Consider the following 17,255-nt stretch of genomic DNA (forward strand, 5'->3'; position numbering starts at 1 on the left):
GGAGGAATTTGATTTTGCAACCCCAGGTGCAAGCGGTGAAAAGCGCAACGCAGCTTCTGGGCGGCATGGGGGACGGGATGATGATCCCTGAGCTTTCCCCAGGCCCAGCCGGCCCGGGGACGGTGCTCGCCCTTCCAGAAGGACTCCTAGGCCGCCGGGCCCACTACCCACTTCAGGCTTCCCTCCCAAACCAAGCCTCTGTCCTCTGCCCCCCCCCCCCCCCCCCCCCCCCCCCCNGTCTTCCGTGGAGATCAGGGCTGCCCCAGCGGCTCCTGGGAGAGGCATCTCTCTGGTAAATAAGTCATTAGACAGCATGAGTAGCAGGAGACATCTCCCCGTGGTACTTCCTTCAGAGGCTCTGGCCCTCCTGGGCCACCAGCCGCTCCAGCGTCCCCAGAGAGTGGCTCCTGGTGGCTCCTGACCTCTGCCATTCAAGTGCTTCCTGTTCGCGCGCTGGTCCCTCAGGCAGCAGCATTTTGAACCCTCTGCCTCTTTTGTAAGATCAGTGGTTTGTGGTTGGCCGGCTTCTCCGACTTCTCTCCCTGCTCCAAGGCTGACGCTGCAGGAAAGGCCCCTGGAGACAGTGGGCTCCTGTCCAGCCTCCCTCCGTCACAGACCCCGTGTATCCAGGTTTCCTGGGTGTACATGCCTGGAATATTCTGGTACAACTCAGTGAAGAGGGGAGGTGTGATTGCTTCCATTTTATGATGAGGAAACTCAAGACTTTAGGCTCGAGGTCCTGGGCCTCCTCTGGCCTAATTCTCTAGCATTCCAGTTTTCACCTTCTGTTGGGACAGAAAGAGGGGCTTCTAGGGTTCTTAGCATTAAGACCAAAGTCGTAGGGCCGCACCACCCCCTGCAAAATCTTGCCCGCGGGGATGGCCTTATGTTTCACCACTGTCCCCTTTTTGTTAGTATTTCAGGCACCTCCTCCACCTCAGCTTTTCTTCTCTGGCTCTTTACCACACTTCCTGCCACAGTGCCTTTGCACATGCTGTTCCCGCTCTTTGCAAGGTGCTCTGCCCAGCGCACTCTTTCTCGTGTCTTACTCTGCAGCTCAATCCTTAATTCTAAACGAAGACAGAATCCACCCTGCACTTTTGAGACCCATCTGCCCCGAGGACCACATCATAGCATGAGATTTGGGCGGGGCCAACAGAGGCCTTAGCTTTTGTCACAGATCTATTTCTGGGGCAAGCCAGAGCCTACCTATAAGAAGCTGTGGTTTTCTCTCCCTCTGCCTGTCTCTTTTAAGGACCCCTGGAATTGCATTTGGGGCCCCGGTAATCCAGAATAATCTCCCCGGCTCAAAACTCCTTGACTTGGGGCACCTGGGTGGCTCAGTCGGTTAGGCCTCCGACTTCAGCTCAGGTCATGATCTCACGGTTCGTGGGTTCAAGCCCCGCATTGGGCTCTGTGCTGACAGCTATCTCAGAGCCTGGAGCCTGCTTCAGATTCTGTGTCTCCCTCTCTCTCTGACCCTCCCCTGTTCACACTGTCTCTCTCTCTCTCAGAAATAATTAAAAATATAAAAAAAAAAAAAACTCCTTGACTTACTCACATTGCAAAGACTTTTGTGTTCATCATGGTTCTCCAGAGAAATGCAACCAACAGGATCTAGCGAGATGTCATAAGAAGGGGATTCATTAGAGGGATGGGCTCGCACTGTTATGGGGCCCAAGAAGAAACTGGCGAACCAGGAAAGCAGGCGGCATAACTCAGTTGCAGGCCCGAGGCCTGAGAACCAGGGGGCTGAGGATTCCAAGTCCTGATCTGGGTCCAAAGGCCTCAGGGCAGGAGAAGAAGATGTCTCAGCCTTTCCTCTTTCTTTTTTTTTTTTTTTTTTTTTCTTTTTTGGGCCATGTTTTTGATATCAGACTTAAAAAATATTAGTTTAATCCAAAGACATTAAGATTTTCTCATACCTCTTCTCCCAGCAGTTTTATAATTTAAAGCATTACACTTAAGTCTATGATTGATTTTGGATTGGTTTTCTCCATGGTGTGAGGTATGAATTGTGTNTGCATTGGGAAGGGCTGTCTGCTTCACCGGTTCAGTCTTTCCAGAGACCCCATCCCACATGCATGCAGAGATCATCTTTGGCCACGGCTATCCGGGTACCTCTGGGCCCCACCCAACTGACTCCTGAAATTAACAGCCCTTTTCCATAGGAGGTACATTCACAGGGTCTAGGAATTAGGGTCGGATATCTTTGGGGGCTATTATTTAGCTTCTACAGAGGGCTTTCTTTTTTTTTTTATGTCTATTTATCAATTTTGAGAGAGAGAGAAAGGGTGTGTGAGCAGGGGAGGGGCAGAGAGAGAGGGAGAGAGAATCCCAAGCAGGCTCTGTGCTGTCAGCGCAGAGCCTGACCCGGGGCTTGATCCCACAAACTGTGAGATGATGACCTGAGCCGAAATCAAGAGTTGGATGCTTAACCGACTGAGCCACCCAGGCGCCCCACCCCCCCGAGGGTTTTCTAGGGAAGATTCCATGGTGCTTGATACAGGATCAAATTCAGGGTTTACCTGCCAGATGCTGCACACTTGCAGGTGCCTTTGTATGCAGGGGATCTAAGGCTCAATGGACTTATCGCTGTGGTGCCACAGCCGGGCCGTCTTGGGGGAGGCTCAGTGTGTCTCACCCAGGGTCCCAGAGCCAAGTGCCCAAGCTGAGACTGGAACCCGAGCCCCCCTCTCTGCCAGGCCCTCCTAGGTGACCAGTACGGGCCCTGTCCTGTCCCCACGCTCATCGAGGAGAAGGAGTGGGAGGCTCTGAGAGCCCAGCTGACCTCCAAGCCTCGCGACCTGGAGTTGGTGGCTCGACGCTTCCGGAGGGACGAGAACGCCGTGCCCCCCGCCTACCTGCTGCAGTCCCTGGGCACCTCAGAGACCCCTGGGCCCGAAGAGGCCACCCTGACCTCAGTGCTGCACTCAGGAGCCCAGGAGGCCCGGAGGCTGGGCCTCATCACCCAGGAGCAGTGGCGTCGCTATCACTGGTCAGGTGAGGCCGCCAGAACTCCCCCTCGGGGTCCACAGGAAATGCCCCACGTTCAAGTGCACGCACCACACACCGTCCCAACCCCACAGCCTGCACCGCTGTAAATTTCTGGAAGAGCTTATTTTACTGGTCCGAGAGTTCAGCCACGTCCTGGTTAGTTCTCTGTCTCTTAGGCCCCTCCCCTCCTCTCCTCCTCTGGCTCCCTTTCTGGGGGAGGCTCCTGGCTCTGGGGGACGGCTTCTAAGGTGACTGCTGATCTGGTCTGTCTGGGACTTTCAGGGCTAAACCCGGATAGTCCGGGAAAATCTGGAATAGTGGGTCACCTTACGTTAGCCCCAGAGCCAGCCCCTGCTGAGTCCTCCAGCCTCCCACACCTGCCCCAGAGCTGGAAACTGAGGCACAGGAAGGTGGGGGGTAGGGATTTGACCTGAGTCGATCACCCTGCTCCCAGTTGGCCCTTCCCTGCGCACTTCGAGCCGCCCCCTCTGGCCCTTCTATCCTCCGCACTGGCGACCAGGAAGAGTTTTGTAAAAACGTAATGTCGTCAAGCCATTTCCCTACTGTTTGCTGCCGGCAAGAAACAGAGTCTTGTTATCATCTGCGGGTTAGTAATATGTCAGATATGTCCATTTACAGTACCACGGCTAGTAAGTATGTCAATTTCTCGTTAAAAATATTAAAAGCATGAACCCATGTTATCCACATTAAATATATGGATTCAGGGGCGCCCGGGCAGCTCAGTCGGTTAAGCCTCCAACTTTGGCTCAGGTCATGATCTCACAGTTCATGGGTTCAAGCCCCACACCAGGCTCTGTGCTGACAGGTCAGAGCCTGGAGCCTGCTTCGGATTCTGTGTCTCCCTCTCTCTCTGCCCCTCCCCCGCTCATACTCTGTCACTCTCTCTCTCTCTCTCTCAAAAATAAATAAAACATTAAAAAATTTAAAGTATGAATTTATGAACATTTTAAATATATTGATTTGTTTAAACATACTGAATATAGTAATTTATGTTAACAGTATTTTAATTTTACTAAAATATTGATTATTATATATTTTATTAATTCTAGTAATGACATGTCAGTTTTTAAAAATAAACTTGTTTTTAAGTTTATTTATTTATTTTGAAAGAGAGAGAGAGAGGATGAGTCGGGTAGGGACGGCGGGGGGCGGGGGGAGAGAGAGAATCCCAAAGAGGCTCTATGCTCTCAGTGCAGAGTCCCATGCAGGGCTCGAACCCACAAGCTAAGATCATGACCTGAGCTGAGATTAAGAGTCAGACACTTAACCAACTGAGATACCCAGGCACCCCTTAAAAATAAACTTTTAATATGAGTGTCATTTTAGATTTTGCAGAGAAATTACAGTGTTATAAAGCTACAAAGATAGTACAGTCTCTATGTTCTCCACACAGAAAAGTTAACGTCTTATGTGACCATAGTACATTTGCGGGAACTAAGAAGTTAACATCGGTACATGACGATTAACTAGATTAATGTTTTTCTGTCCCAGGATCCCATCCAGGGACACGTGACATGTGTCAGGTTACTCTGGGCTGTGACAGGTTCTTAGCTTTTCCTTGTTTTTCATGACTTTGGCCACTGTGAGGCACGCTGGCCATGTCTTCTGCAGAACGCCCCTCAGTCTGGGCTTGTCTGGGGTTTTCTTGTGGTTAGAGGAGGGCTGTATGTTTCTGGAAGGAAGACCACAGAGGTGAAGTTTCTTCCCCCATCCCATCATATCAGGGGTACTTGATGCCCACCTGACATATCAGGTGATGCTAACCTGATACTTTAATTAAGATTAGGAATGACGTATCAAGTTTGAATACACCATTTATGTGAATAATAATGTCAATGGCTACTGTTTATTGAGCACTTACTATGTTGCTATTGTTTGCTCTATGACGTGAAGCCAGTTGTGCTAATTGCTTTCATTGAGATATTTTTTTGTTTACTTATTTATTATTTTTTAATGTTTATTTATTTTTGAGAGAGACAGAGACAGAGACAGAGAGGAAGACACAGAGTCCGAAGCAGGCTCCAACCTCCGAGCTGTCAGCACAGAGCCCGATGAGGGGCTCAAAGCCACAAACTGTGAGATCATGACCTGAGCTGAAGTCGGACGCTTAACCGACTGAGCCACCCAGGTCTCCCTAAGTTTATTTATTTATTTGGAGAGAGACAGAGGGGGAGGGACAGAGAGAGAGAGAGAGAGAGAGAGAGAATCCCAAGCAGGCTCCGCGCTATCAGCACGGAGCCTGACACAGGGTTTGATCATACAAACTATGAGATCATGACCTGAGCTGAAATCACGAGTTGGATTCTCAACCAACTGAGCCACCCAGGTGCCCCCCAACAACTACCCTTTTAGAATCACACTCACCCCTCCCCTCAAACCCCAGCCCTAGCAACCGCTAATCTGCGTCCATCTCTGTAACTTGTTATTTCAACAGTGTTAGAGGATGGGATCAAACAATCTACAACCTTTTGAGATTGGCTTTGTTGCTTTAGCTTAAGGTGCTCAGCTTTTCAATTATTGTACAGAAAACCCTGACAACAGCCTCACAAGGGTAAACTAGTACATCCATGTGACAGGAGAAATGCAGTGATTTGACCAAGGTCACACAGCCCACAGGTGGTAGACCAGAAGGTCTGGGATCGATTCCTGCTGAAATGTGCCCCAGAAGGATCCCATTTCAGCCCTGGTAGTTGCCTTTACCCCTGACCTCCATTCACAGGGCTGAGGGGTGGGGGGACTTTTGAGTGGCTCTTATCTCTGGCTCTGAGACTGAGCCCTGTCTCCAAGGGCCTGACTCACTCAGCTGCAGAGACCTGGGAGCCTCTGCTGAGCCCAAAGCGGCTTAAAAAATAACTCCTCAGGTCTGATTGCAGTTTCAAAACAATGGCCTCCAAGGAGAAATCAGTGTCTGCTCTTGGCTCTGGAAAATACGGGTCCTCAGGGCAGCTGCCACAAGCTCTGGGACAGGGGTCAGCAAACCATGGCCCAGAGGCTAAATTTGGCCCACCGTTTGTTTTTGTAAATAAAGTTTTATTGGAACACACTCAACACATTAGTTTCTGCATATTGTCTATGGCTGTTTTTTTAACGTTTTATTTATTTCTGAGAGAGAGAGAGAGACAGCGTGAGCGGGGGAGGGTCAGAGAGAGAGGGAGATACAGAATCTGAAGCAGGATCCAGGCTCTGAGCTAGCTGTAAGCACAGAGCCCAATGCGGGGCTTGAACCCACAAACTGCGAGATCATGACCTGAGTCGAAGTCGGAAGCTTAACCTACTGAGCCACCCGGGCGCCCCCGTCTATGGCTGTTTTCATGTGACAACAGCAGAGTTGAATACTTGTGCCAGAGACCACCCGCCCTATGAAGCCTAAAATATTTACTATCTGACCCTTTACAAGAAAACACGCTGACCTTTGCTCTCAGCTTCCCGGCTCATTAAAAACTTCAGGGGCCACCTGGTTGGCTCAGTCGGTTGGGCGTCCCACTTTGGCTCAGGTTATGATCTCACGGTTTGTTGTGTGTTCGAGCCCCACCATCGGGCTCTGTGCTGACAGCTCAGAGATGTTTCAGATTCTGTGTCTCCTCACTCCCCTTCCCCTGCTCGTGCTCTCTCTCTGTCTCAAAAATAAACATTAAAAAAAAAAGTCTTCCCTGGCCTCCATGCCTTTGCAGCAGTTTTCTGCAGCCTCAAATGCTCTGCCCTCTCTGTCCAGGATAGACAGATAGTCTCATTTGTCAGTCTGTCCGTTTATGTGCCCCACTTTTCACTAAGACTGGACTACCACTCCACAAAGGCAACAGGGAACTTTGTGAATTTTCCTCACTGCTAGACGCCCCAGAATGGAGAGCAGAGACTGGCACTAGCAGGAGCTCAATAAGCATTTGTTGAATGAATGTTTGATGGAGGCACCGGCAACTGACAACATTGGATTCTGAAGTGAAATTCACATAGCACGAAATTAACCATGTTAAAACAATTCAGTGACCTTCAGTGCATTCATAATGTTGTGCAAGCACCACCTCTACCTAGTTCCAGAACATTTCCATCCCCCACAAAGAAACTCCGTACTCATTAATGCTCACTCCCCAATCCCGGCCACCACCAGACCACCTTCTGTCTCTAGGATTTGCCTGTTCTGGACGTTTCATAGGTGGTCTCTTGTGTCCGGCTTCTTTCACTCAGCACGATGTCTTCAAGGTTCATCCATGCTGTACTTGAATCAGTGCTTCTTCCTTTTCATGGCCGATTGATCGTCAAGTATATGGATCGATCACATTTTGCTTATCCACTCATCATTTGAGGGGCCCTTGGGTTGTTTCCACCTTTCAGCTCCTGTGAATAATATTGCTGTGAACATGGGTGTGCATGTGCCTGTTTGTCTATGTTTTCAGCTCTTTTTGGGTCCCTACGTAGGAGTGCAATTCCTGTAGAAATTCCATATCTAACTTTTTGAGTTTGATGGTGTTGTTTTATAATGAGGCCACTTGTCACATATGATGTCTGTGCTGCCTACGCCAAGGTTTCTTTGATTAATAATGACTAAATCAGGGGCACCCGGGCGGCTCAGTGGGTCAAGCTTCCGACTTCAGCTCAGGTCATGATCTCGTGGTTTGTAAGTTCAAGCCCCACGTCGAGCTCCGTGCTGACAGCTCGGAGCCTAGAGCCTGCTTTGAGATTCTGTGTCTCCCTCTGTCTGCCTCTCCCCCTCTCTCTCTCTCTCAGAAATAAATAAACAAAAAAATGACTCAATCAGTAGTATTCTTGGTGTTGGCCCTGGACGAGCAGTCTTAGCATCACCTGGGAGGTTTTTGGAAATGTAAACCCCTGGGCCCCACCCAGACCTGGTGAATCGGAACTTCTGGAAGCAGAGCCCAGCCACGGGGGTTTTCTGAACCCCCAGGAGACTCTGGCAAACTATAGTCCTCCCACCAAATTCGGCCCACTGCTTGTTTTTGTAAATAAAGTTTTATTGGAACACATTTGAGTGCATTAGTAACCATATTATCGACAGTTACGCCAGGTGACTCCAGCACACATTAAGTGTGAGAATCAATATCCCCCCGCCCCCGAATGTGTCTCTCAAGTATCTCCACTCGGGCCAGCTGATCACACACACTTTCTTCCCATCTCCCCCACTTTTTCAGTCATTGAGTGGGAGATAGACCGGGGCCTGTTGAGCTGGATGGATGGAGACCAGGGGGCCACCGTCTTCCTGAGAGAGATCCAAGACCTCAACAAACACATCCTGGAAGACTGTGCCCTCAAGATGGTGGACCGGCTCCCCGATGGCTGCCTGGACACAGACGCCCAGAACCTTCTCCGGGGCCTCAAGGGACGCATTGCCGACACGCAGCCCGGGGTTCTCAAGGCCCACCACCTGCCATGGAGCCGCGACCTGGTGAACCCTAAAAACAAGGCTCATGCTCGGTACCTGAAGGAGCTGGGGGAGCAGTTTGTGGCCAGGGCAAACCACCAGGTCCTCGAGCACCTCCGGGAGCTGGAGGCGGCCAGGCAGGACTTGGCGTGGCTCTACCAGGAGATCCGCCACCACCTGGCGCTGAGTGCCGAGGCCAATCGGGCTTTCTGTGGGCGCCAGGAGCTCCTGACCCAGCTGGGGCAGCGGCTCCGCCAGAGCGACGGCCACCCGCACTCGCCGCTGGTGCTCTTCGGACCCCCGGGCATCGGGAAGACAGCTCTGATGTGCAAGCTGGCGGAACAGATACCGGGGCTGCTCGGCCGCAAGACAGTGACGGCCCTGCGGCTCCTGGGGACGTCACAGATGAGCTCCGATGCCCGCGGCCTGCTGCAGAGCATCTGCTTCCAGGTGTGCCTGGCCTACGGGCTGCCCCTGCCCCCTGCCCAGGTCCTGGAGGCCCACGCCAGGGTGGTCCAGTTTTTCCACACCCTCCTCCACACCGTCTCCTGCCGAAACTTCGAGTCCCTTGTCATTCTGTTGGACTCCGTGGACGACGTGGAGTCCATCCGCCGCGCCCGGAGGGTCCCCTGGCTGCCTCTCCAGTGCCCCCCCAGGGTCCACCTCATAGTCTCGGCCTGCTCAGGGGGCCAGGGGATGCTAGACACCATGAGGCGGACGCTGACAGACCCAGAGGCCTACTGGGAGGTGAAACCCCTCTCCGGAAATCAAGGGCAAGAGATGGTTCAGCTCCTGCTGGCAGCCTCGAGGAGGACACTGAGCCCGGGGCAGACGGAGCTGCTCTGGGCCAGCCTCCCAGAGTGTGGGCACCCAGGGCGGCTGAGGCTGGCCTTCGAGGAGGCCCGGAAATGGGCCTCCTTTACCATACCTGCCCCCCTGGCCTCCACTGCTAAGGAAGCAATGCACCAACTGTGTGCCCGTCTGGAGCAGACACACGGGCACCTCCTGGTGGCCCACGTGCTGGGCTACATCGTGTCTTCCCGGTAAGTCTCTACTGTTTATGCCTTGGTTTGGTAATTGACACCGGATGCATGCATTCGCTTCTCGCGGCTTAGACAGACATTTACTCTCTCACAGTTCGGAGGCTGGACTGTGGAGTCAGGGCGTCAGCAGGGCCGTGCTCCCTCTGAAGGCGCTAGGGGAGAATCCGTTCTGGGCTTTTCTCTTAGCTCCTGGTATTGCCAGCAACCCATGGCCGGAGATGCCCTCGCGCCAGCCTCTGCCTCCGCCTCCTCGTGATCTCCTCCCTGTGGATCTTTCTATCCAACTTTCCTTCTCTATCCACTGCTCATGGGCGCAGGGCCCACTCTGATCTAGCGTGACCGCATCGTGTGTTCATCACGTCCCTAAAGACCGTTTTCGGATAAGGTCACATTCACAGGCTCCAGGTGGTCATGAACTCTGGGGACACTTCAACCCAGTGCAGTTCATGTATTAAAATGTTCTCTGGGTTGGTTTTTTTTTTAAGTTTATTTATTTATTTTGAGAGAGAGAGAGAGAGCACACATGCGTGCACGTGAGCAAGGAAGGAGAGGCAGAGAGAAAGAGGGAGAGAAACATCCCAAGCAGGCTCTGCGCCGTCAGCACAGAGCCCAACGTGGGGCTCGAGCTCACGAACTGTGAGATCATGACCTGAGCTGACACCAAGAGTCAGTCGCTCAACCGAGTGAGCGACCTGGGGGCCCCTGAAGTTCACTCTTTTAAAGGGTACAGTTCAGTGGCATTTAAGACATTCATAGTGTTGGGCAAGTGCTATCTGTCTCCAGAACATTCCATCACCCTGAAGGGAAACCCCGTCCCCGTTAGCCGTCTCTCCCCACCCCCACCCCGGCAGCCCCACCTGTTCCCTGTCTCTGTGGATCTGCCTATGGAATTTCTTTTGCATAGTTTTTACTTTGAAATACTTGCAAATTATGGACTAGGGGAGGAATTCCCTATAGTATGAAAATAGTGGGGAAATGCCCACACATCAGGGTTTCTCAGTCTTGGCACTAATGATATTGGGGACTGCATCATCGGCATGTGGGGGCTGTCCTATACACCCTAGGAAGCAGACCAGCATTCCTGGCCTTGACCTTGGATACTAGTAGTACACCCCCCTCAGCTGTGACAACCAAAAATGTCTCAGAATATTGCCAAGAGTCCTCTGCAGGCAGAATAGGCCCTAGGTGAGAGCTACTGCTGTATGCCCTTCCCCCAGACTCACAGACTTGCCACCGTAGCTTCCTCTAGCTTGCTATCTATCTATCTATCTATCTATCTATCTATCTATCTATCTATCTCTGTATCTATCATGTATCTCTGTATCTATCTCTGTATCTCTGTATCTTTCTCTATTTTCACACACACACACACACACACACACACACACACACACACACACAGTTTTTCCCTGAATCATTTGACAGTTCATTACAGACATGATTCCTCTTTACCTTTATTTATTTATTTCTATTTTTTACATTTATTTATTTTTGAGAGACAGGGAGAGGCAGAGCACAAGTGGAGGAGGGACAGAGAGAGGGAGACACAGAATCCAAAGCAGGCTCCAGGCTCTGAGTTGTCAGCACAGAGCCCGATGTGGGGCTTGAACCCACGAACTGTGTGTGAGATCATGACCTGAGCCAAAGTCGGACGCCCAACTGATGGAGCCACCTAGGCGCCCCTCCTCTTTGCCTTTAAACACTTCACGTATTTCTTAAGAACAAAGACCATCAGAAACCCACATCACCACAGGACAATTCCAAAATTCAGGAAGTATATCACAGATGCATTTACATTATTTAGTACATGGTTTATAATGAAAATTTGCCAAGTGTCTCAAAAATGTCCTCTATGGCTGCCTCCCCATCCCACTCCCAATTTGTCCCCAATCCAGGATCCAAACCAGGATCACATGTTGCACTTAGTCGTCTAGATTCTCTGGCTTCCTTTAGTTTGGAACATTCCACCATCTGTCTGTGTCCTTTCGAAGAGTCCAGGTCCGCTGTTTTGTAGATCAGCGCTCCTCAGCCCTCAATGGGGGATGCACACCTCGCTTCCTGTTTTCCTAGAAAGAATTTGATTTGGCAGGTGTAGGGTGGGGCCCAGAATCCCGTGTTTCTCCCTGGTGATGCCAATGCCGCTGGTCCAGGGACCACACCTGAGCTGAGGCAGTTTGTAGAAGGTCCCCCCACCTGGCTGGGTCTGATGTTTCCTCGTGGTTGCACTTAGGTTCAACCTGAGCTGTGTTCAGCCCTTCTTGGGCATGAATTATTTTTCCCGTCGTAAATTTGCAAGCTCCTCTCAGTATTTAATAAGCAATATATGGGGAGATCTCAGAAAAACCTTTCTAAAGCCAAATGCTCTGAAGGATTGACCACCAGAATGCATCACCCCTTAATCCCAAGCTTGTGGTGTGAGAATCCGCAAGAAAGCAAAGAGGAAAATCCAAGCCGGTGTCTTTATAGAGTTGGAAGGACAGATTATTGAGAGGCGGAAAGCCTTGGGGCTGCACACGGTCATGTCACGGTCAGGAGCAGGAGAGAGGAGTGTGTCCGTCACACACACCCAGAGGCCAGAGTCCGGCCCCCTGGAGGGTGGAGTGGAGGCCAGTTGGCAGACACACAGCAGAAAGCTTTGTGTTGACCCGAACGGCCCTTAGAAACACTCGACCCACCGTCAGTAACGCTGGACAAGGTGGCCTCCCCTCTTCAGTTTCCTGGGCAATTTTTCTTCTAGACCTTTGCCCTTTGCCCCAGATCAGCCAAGATGGCAGTGATCCGACCGGTGAGGGTCTGTTTGTTTGTTTGCCAGGCACAGAAGCTAGTGTGTAAGAAACAGGGCTTTATGCCAAGGCCACGGGAAGAGCTCGGGGAACCCAGGGCCACCCAGTTTCTAACTCCAGCGGGGCAAACCCCAGATTTCATGTCATACCCCAGATTTTGCGACCGGTGCTCTCCCCTCCCCCCTCCCCCCCAAAGTGGAGGCTTGGCTGCTTCTATAAAAGTACAAAGACAGACTGGGGAATGTTCCAGAAATAAGTGTTGGGCCATCAGGCCAACCTGATGCAGCAGTCTACACGGAGGAGGTGGGTTGTCATGGGAACCAGAAAGCCTTGAGAAACAGAACAGACCTCTGAGTCCTCTCTGCCCATTGGCTTCTGTTCTGGACTCTTCCTTTGTCCCCCTCCCCCCAACCCTGGGAACTTCCATTCGTCTCAAGCTTCCACTGGGGTCATTAGCCCCTATTTCAGAGAACTGGCACCATCGCACTGGCTCCTTCTAGAGTCCTGATTCCAAAATCCGGGTAGACAGAGATGATTGGCCTGCTTGGCCCCACGTCTGGTCCAATTAGCAAAGCCGAGGGCCTCGCTGGGTATAGGAGCTGCCCCCCCAGGGGCTGGCGGGCAGGAGGTTTATGGAGGGCGCCTGCAGGGGCCCTGATTCGGTGCCTCTCGTTGCATGAAAGCACATCAGTGGCTGCGGTGGTTTGAGAGCCTGGCTCTGTGAGCAGAACTGAGTCCTTCCAGACCAGGGGGCCCACACCTGGCCATGTCCAGGGACACTTTTGGTTGTCATAACTTAGGGTGGGGGGCGCTGCTGGCATTGAATGGGTGGAGACCAGGGATGCCGCTCAGCGCCCCACAGTGCCCAGGACGGTCCCCACCGCAGATGGTGACAGAGTTCCCATGTCGGCAGTTCCAGGGTGAGAAGCTGTAGCCTGAGAGAGGCCCTGTCTGCTGTCTGTTCCGTCTGTCTGTCTATCTTTTTTCTAATGTTTATTTATTTATTTTTGAGACAAAGAGAGAGAGCAGGAGAGGGGGAGAGAGAGAATCCCAAGCAGGCTCCACACTGTCAGTGCAGAGCCCCACATGGGACTTGATCCCACGACCATAAGATCACGGCCTGAGCTGAGATCAAGTCAGACGCTCAACCAACTGAGCCACCCAAGCTTCCATCTGTCTGTCTACCTATCTATCTCTATCTATCTATCTATCTATCTGTCTATCTATCTATCTATCTATCTATCTATGTCTATCTATAATCTATCATATCATCTCTCTCTTTCTATATATGTACATACATATATATATATATGGGGATATATATAAAATCCCCTCAGAGCACCTGAGTAGCTCAGTCAGTTAAGAATCCGACTCCTGATTTCGTTGGTTTTGGCTCAGGTCATGATCTCAAGCTTCGTTGGTTCAAGCCTGGTGCTGGGCTCTGTGCTGACAGCTAGCTCAGAGCCTGGAGCCNGCTGAGATCAAGTCAGACGCTCAACCAACTGAGCCACCCAAGCTTCCATCTGTCTGTCTACCTACCTATCTATCTATCTATCTATGTCTATCTATAATCTATCATATCATCTCTCTCTTTCTATATATGTACATACATATATATATATATGGGGATATATATAAAATCCCCTCAGAGCACCTGAGTAGCTCAGTCAGTTAAGAATCCGACTCCTGATTTCGTTGGTTTTGGCTCAGGTCATGATCTCAAGCTTCGTTGGTTCAAGCCTGGTGCTGGGCTCTGTGCTGACAGCTAGCTCAGAGCCTGGAGCCTGTTTCAGATTCTGTGTCTCCCTCTCTCTCTGACCCTCCCCTGCTCACACTGTCTCTCTCTGTCTCTCTCTGTCTTTCTCTCCCAGAAATAAATAAAACATTTAAAAAATTTTTAAATAAATCACAACCTGAGCCAAAAACCAAAAAAATCAAGAGTCGAACACCCAACCGAATGAGCCCCCCAGGCGCCCATAGAGTGGGGGGCTTCTAAATGATTTGTGCCTCACAGTTCTGGAGGCTGGGGCGTCCAAGGTTAAGGTGCCAGCAGATACAGTGTCTGCTGAGAGCTCTGTCCCTGGTCCATAAACGACCAGCTTCTTGCTGTGTCCTCACGTGACAGAAGGGATGAGGGAGTTCTCTGGAGTACTAATCCCTTCGTGGGGTTCCACTTCATGACCTAATCACTTCCCTACTTCCTAATACCGTCACCCTGGGGATTAGGACCTCAACGTATGGATCTGGGCTCGACGCACATCCTCAGTCCATAGCAGCCACATTTGGTTTATCCACTCATCCGCTCATGGATATTTGGACTATTTTCCCCCTCTGACTCTCGTGAACAATGCTTCTCTGGACAAGCATGTACAAGTCATGGTTTGGACGCCTGTCTGGAGTGAGATCCTAAAATCATAAATCTGATTCCGTGTCCTGCCCTGATTAACCCTTCCAGGGACTTCCCCATGCTTTGAGAAAAGTATCCAAAGTCCTTGCCAAGGCCTGCTGGATCTGGCTGCCTTCCACCCCCCGCCCCCCGCCTGGAGCACCCTGGCCCCAGATCTCACTCCAGTCCCTTCCCTTCCCCCCTTGGCTCCGGTCGGACCTTCTCAGAGGGACCCACCTGCTCCAAGAGCCATGTCTCTCTCCCCGGACCCCACCTCATTGCTCTTTCCCGTGTGACGTGGATTGGGTTACCTTCTCTCTGGCGATCAGTGTTACCCAACCTCTTCGTGCTCTTCTCCTGTTATCCCCCACCTGGTTCTGGGAATGACAAGATAGGCTTCACGGGTGTCTAGCTCTTAGTCCTCCAAGAGTCAATATGGCAGCTCGTACAAATGATACTCGTGATTAACGGTTGAACAAAACTGCCGACGGTTAAGTGACGAGACATTGAGCGTCCAGGACCTGCTGTCTGCTTCTCTGAGAATGAATGGCCTGGCCTGGTCCCTCCCCAGAGGGCCCTGCTCAGGGACACGATGCCCAGGAACGTGGGGCTGCGGCTTCCTTAGAGTAGGCTGCCACCTTGTTCCATCTCGATCGGGTGGGAAGAGCCATTGAACTTGAGCCGGAAAGGAGGGGACCCAAGCTTGATTTGCACTGAGGGTGTGTCAGAGAGGAGGAAAGAAGCTTCCATCCTGAAGGAGGGGGGCTTCGAGGAGGAGACCAGGAGGGGTGCTATCAAATGGACCCCCCAACCCCCGGAATGTGGCTCCCGGGAATTCTGGTTTGGAGAAAACCGTCAAGAGGAAAGCAGGTTGACAGGGTGGTGTGGCTTACCCGCTGGGGAAGGTGAGGAGTCAGGCCCCAGTGATATTCCAGCTGCGATCGGCAAAGGTGATTGTTCTCGCAGGAGAGAGCCCAGGGACCCACACCTTGTTGTACACTAGAGAGCGCTAGTGAGCAGGTGTCTATACGTGTGAAGAATGTGGTAGGTGTTCTGATCCAAAGGAAGGCTTCAGGGCGCCTGGGGGGCTTAGTCGGTTAAGCGTCCGACTTGGGCTCAGGTCATGGTCTCACAGTTTGTGAGTTCGAGCCCCACATCGGGCTCTGTGCCGACAGCTCAGAGCCTGGAGCCTGCTTCAGATTCTCTCTCTCTCTCTCTCTCTCTCTCTGTCCCTCCCCCACTCACCTCTGTCCATCTCTCTCTCTCTCAAAAATAAAACTAAACATTAAAAATTTTAAAAAAAGAGAGAGAGGGAGACTTCAATCCACATCAGAGAACTACACGTGCACACACACACACACACACAAAAGTGCGTGCACACGAGGTGTGTGCACCCCACAAGGTGCACATGGAAGCCAGCCTGCCTCTTTCCCTTGCTCTAACGGGAACTCTGAGTGCTGCCTTCTTGGACGAAATGTGCAGGCAAATCTGCAGCTTGCCCAGCCTGATGCCCTCAGGTATCAGGAAGTCCCTAGAGCGCAGCACCGAAACTTCATCACCCACCCCCTTTAGGGCCACCTCCTTTCTCTCGCTCTGCCCTTTCCCAGGCCAGGAGACGCCAGCGAGGCCGGCGTGGGCACAGATGGTTTCTGCATTGTTTTTCTAAATTACCTCCTGTCTCCCTCATCTGAGGCTGGGGAGAGGCTGGCCCGCGGCTCTGTAGGTGTGTGCGTGCAGAAGGAAAGATCCGGAAGGTCTTACGCGACGGGCACGGCTGTAACCGGGCACCGGCGCCTGCTGGGCACCGTCCAAATGTCGTCCCTCAGAGTGGCCCCTTGGGTGACAGGCTGGGTGCTGTGCACCTTGTTGGCCACGCCTGTCCCTCTCTGGGCTCCTGTGTCCTCCAGCTGCAGGAAACAGAGTGTTCTGGGCCTGTCCCTCCTCCCTGCAGGCACGGGCTCTCAGAGGCAGAGCTGAAGGATGTCCTGTCCCTGGATGACGAGGTCCTGCAGGCCGTCTATCAGGACTGGACGCCGCCCAGCAAGGAGCTGCTGCGTTTCCCACCGCTGCTCTGGGTGCGGCTTCGTCGGGATCTGGGCCACTGCTTGGCCCGGCGGCCCGTGGATGGCCTCACGCTCCTGGCCGTGGCCCACAGGTGAGTCCTGCGTGGCGGTAGTGCTGTCTGGGTGCCCGAGGGCCAGGACTCACTCGTCAGCCTCTTCCTTGTTCCAGATCCTTCTTCTCTTTATTTTTTAAAATTTTTTTAATATTTAATTTTTGAGACACAGAGAGAGAGACTCAGAGTGTGAGCAGGGGAGGCGCAGAGAGAGAGGGAGACACAGAATCGGAAGCAGGCTCCTGGCTCTGAGCTGTCAGCACAGAGCCCCACGTGGGGCTCGAACTCACAAACTGTGAGATCATGACCTGAGCTGAAGTCGGCTGCTTAGCCGACTGAGCCACCCAGGCGCCCCTCCAGATCCTTCTATCCCTTTCCCCAGCGAACCAGCGGGGCATTCAAGGGTTTCCACATCACCAATTACACAACTAACTTGTTTTTGAAACTGAAGATAAATTCACATAACATAAAATGCATCGTGTTAAAACGTACAAATTCAGTAACATGTAACACATCCACAATGTTGTGTAACCAG

The 17,255-nt window shown here is 51.9% G+C and overlaps 1 protein-coding gene across 1 annotated transcript in view; it reads left to right on the plus strand.

Annotated features, from left to right (window-relative positions):
• Nucleotides 1-2,872: 2,872 nt before the first annotated feature.
• Nucleotides 2,873-17,255, plus strand: part of NWD1 (NACHT and WD repeat domain containing 1) — a 51,280-nt gene continuing 36,897 nt past the window's right edge. Inside the window, exons 1-3 of the mRNA XM_077777058.1 lie at nt 2,873-3,003; nt 8,163-9,435; nt 16,556-16,759. Coding sequence (XP_077633184.1) covers nt 8,201-9,435; nt 16,556-16,759 — 1,439 coding nt within the window. The 5' untranslated portion in view covers nt 2,873-3,003; nt 8,163-8,200. The remainder of the gene's footprint in view (nt 3,004-8,162; nt 9,436-16,555; nt 16,760-17,255) is intronic.

The sequence above is a fragment of the Crocuta crocuta genome, unplaced genomic scaffold, assembly GCF_008692635.1.
Source record: "Crocuta crocuta isolate KB4526 unplaced genomic scaffold, BGI_CrCroc_1.0 scaffold77, whole genome shotgun sequence".
NCBI classification, from domain to species: Eukaryota; Metazoa; Chordata; class Mammalia; order Carnivora; family Hyaenidae; genus Crocuta; species Crocuta crocuta.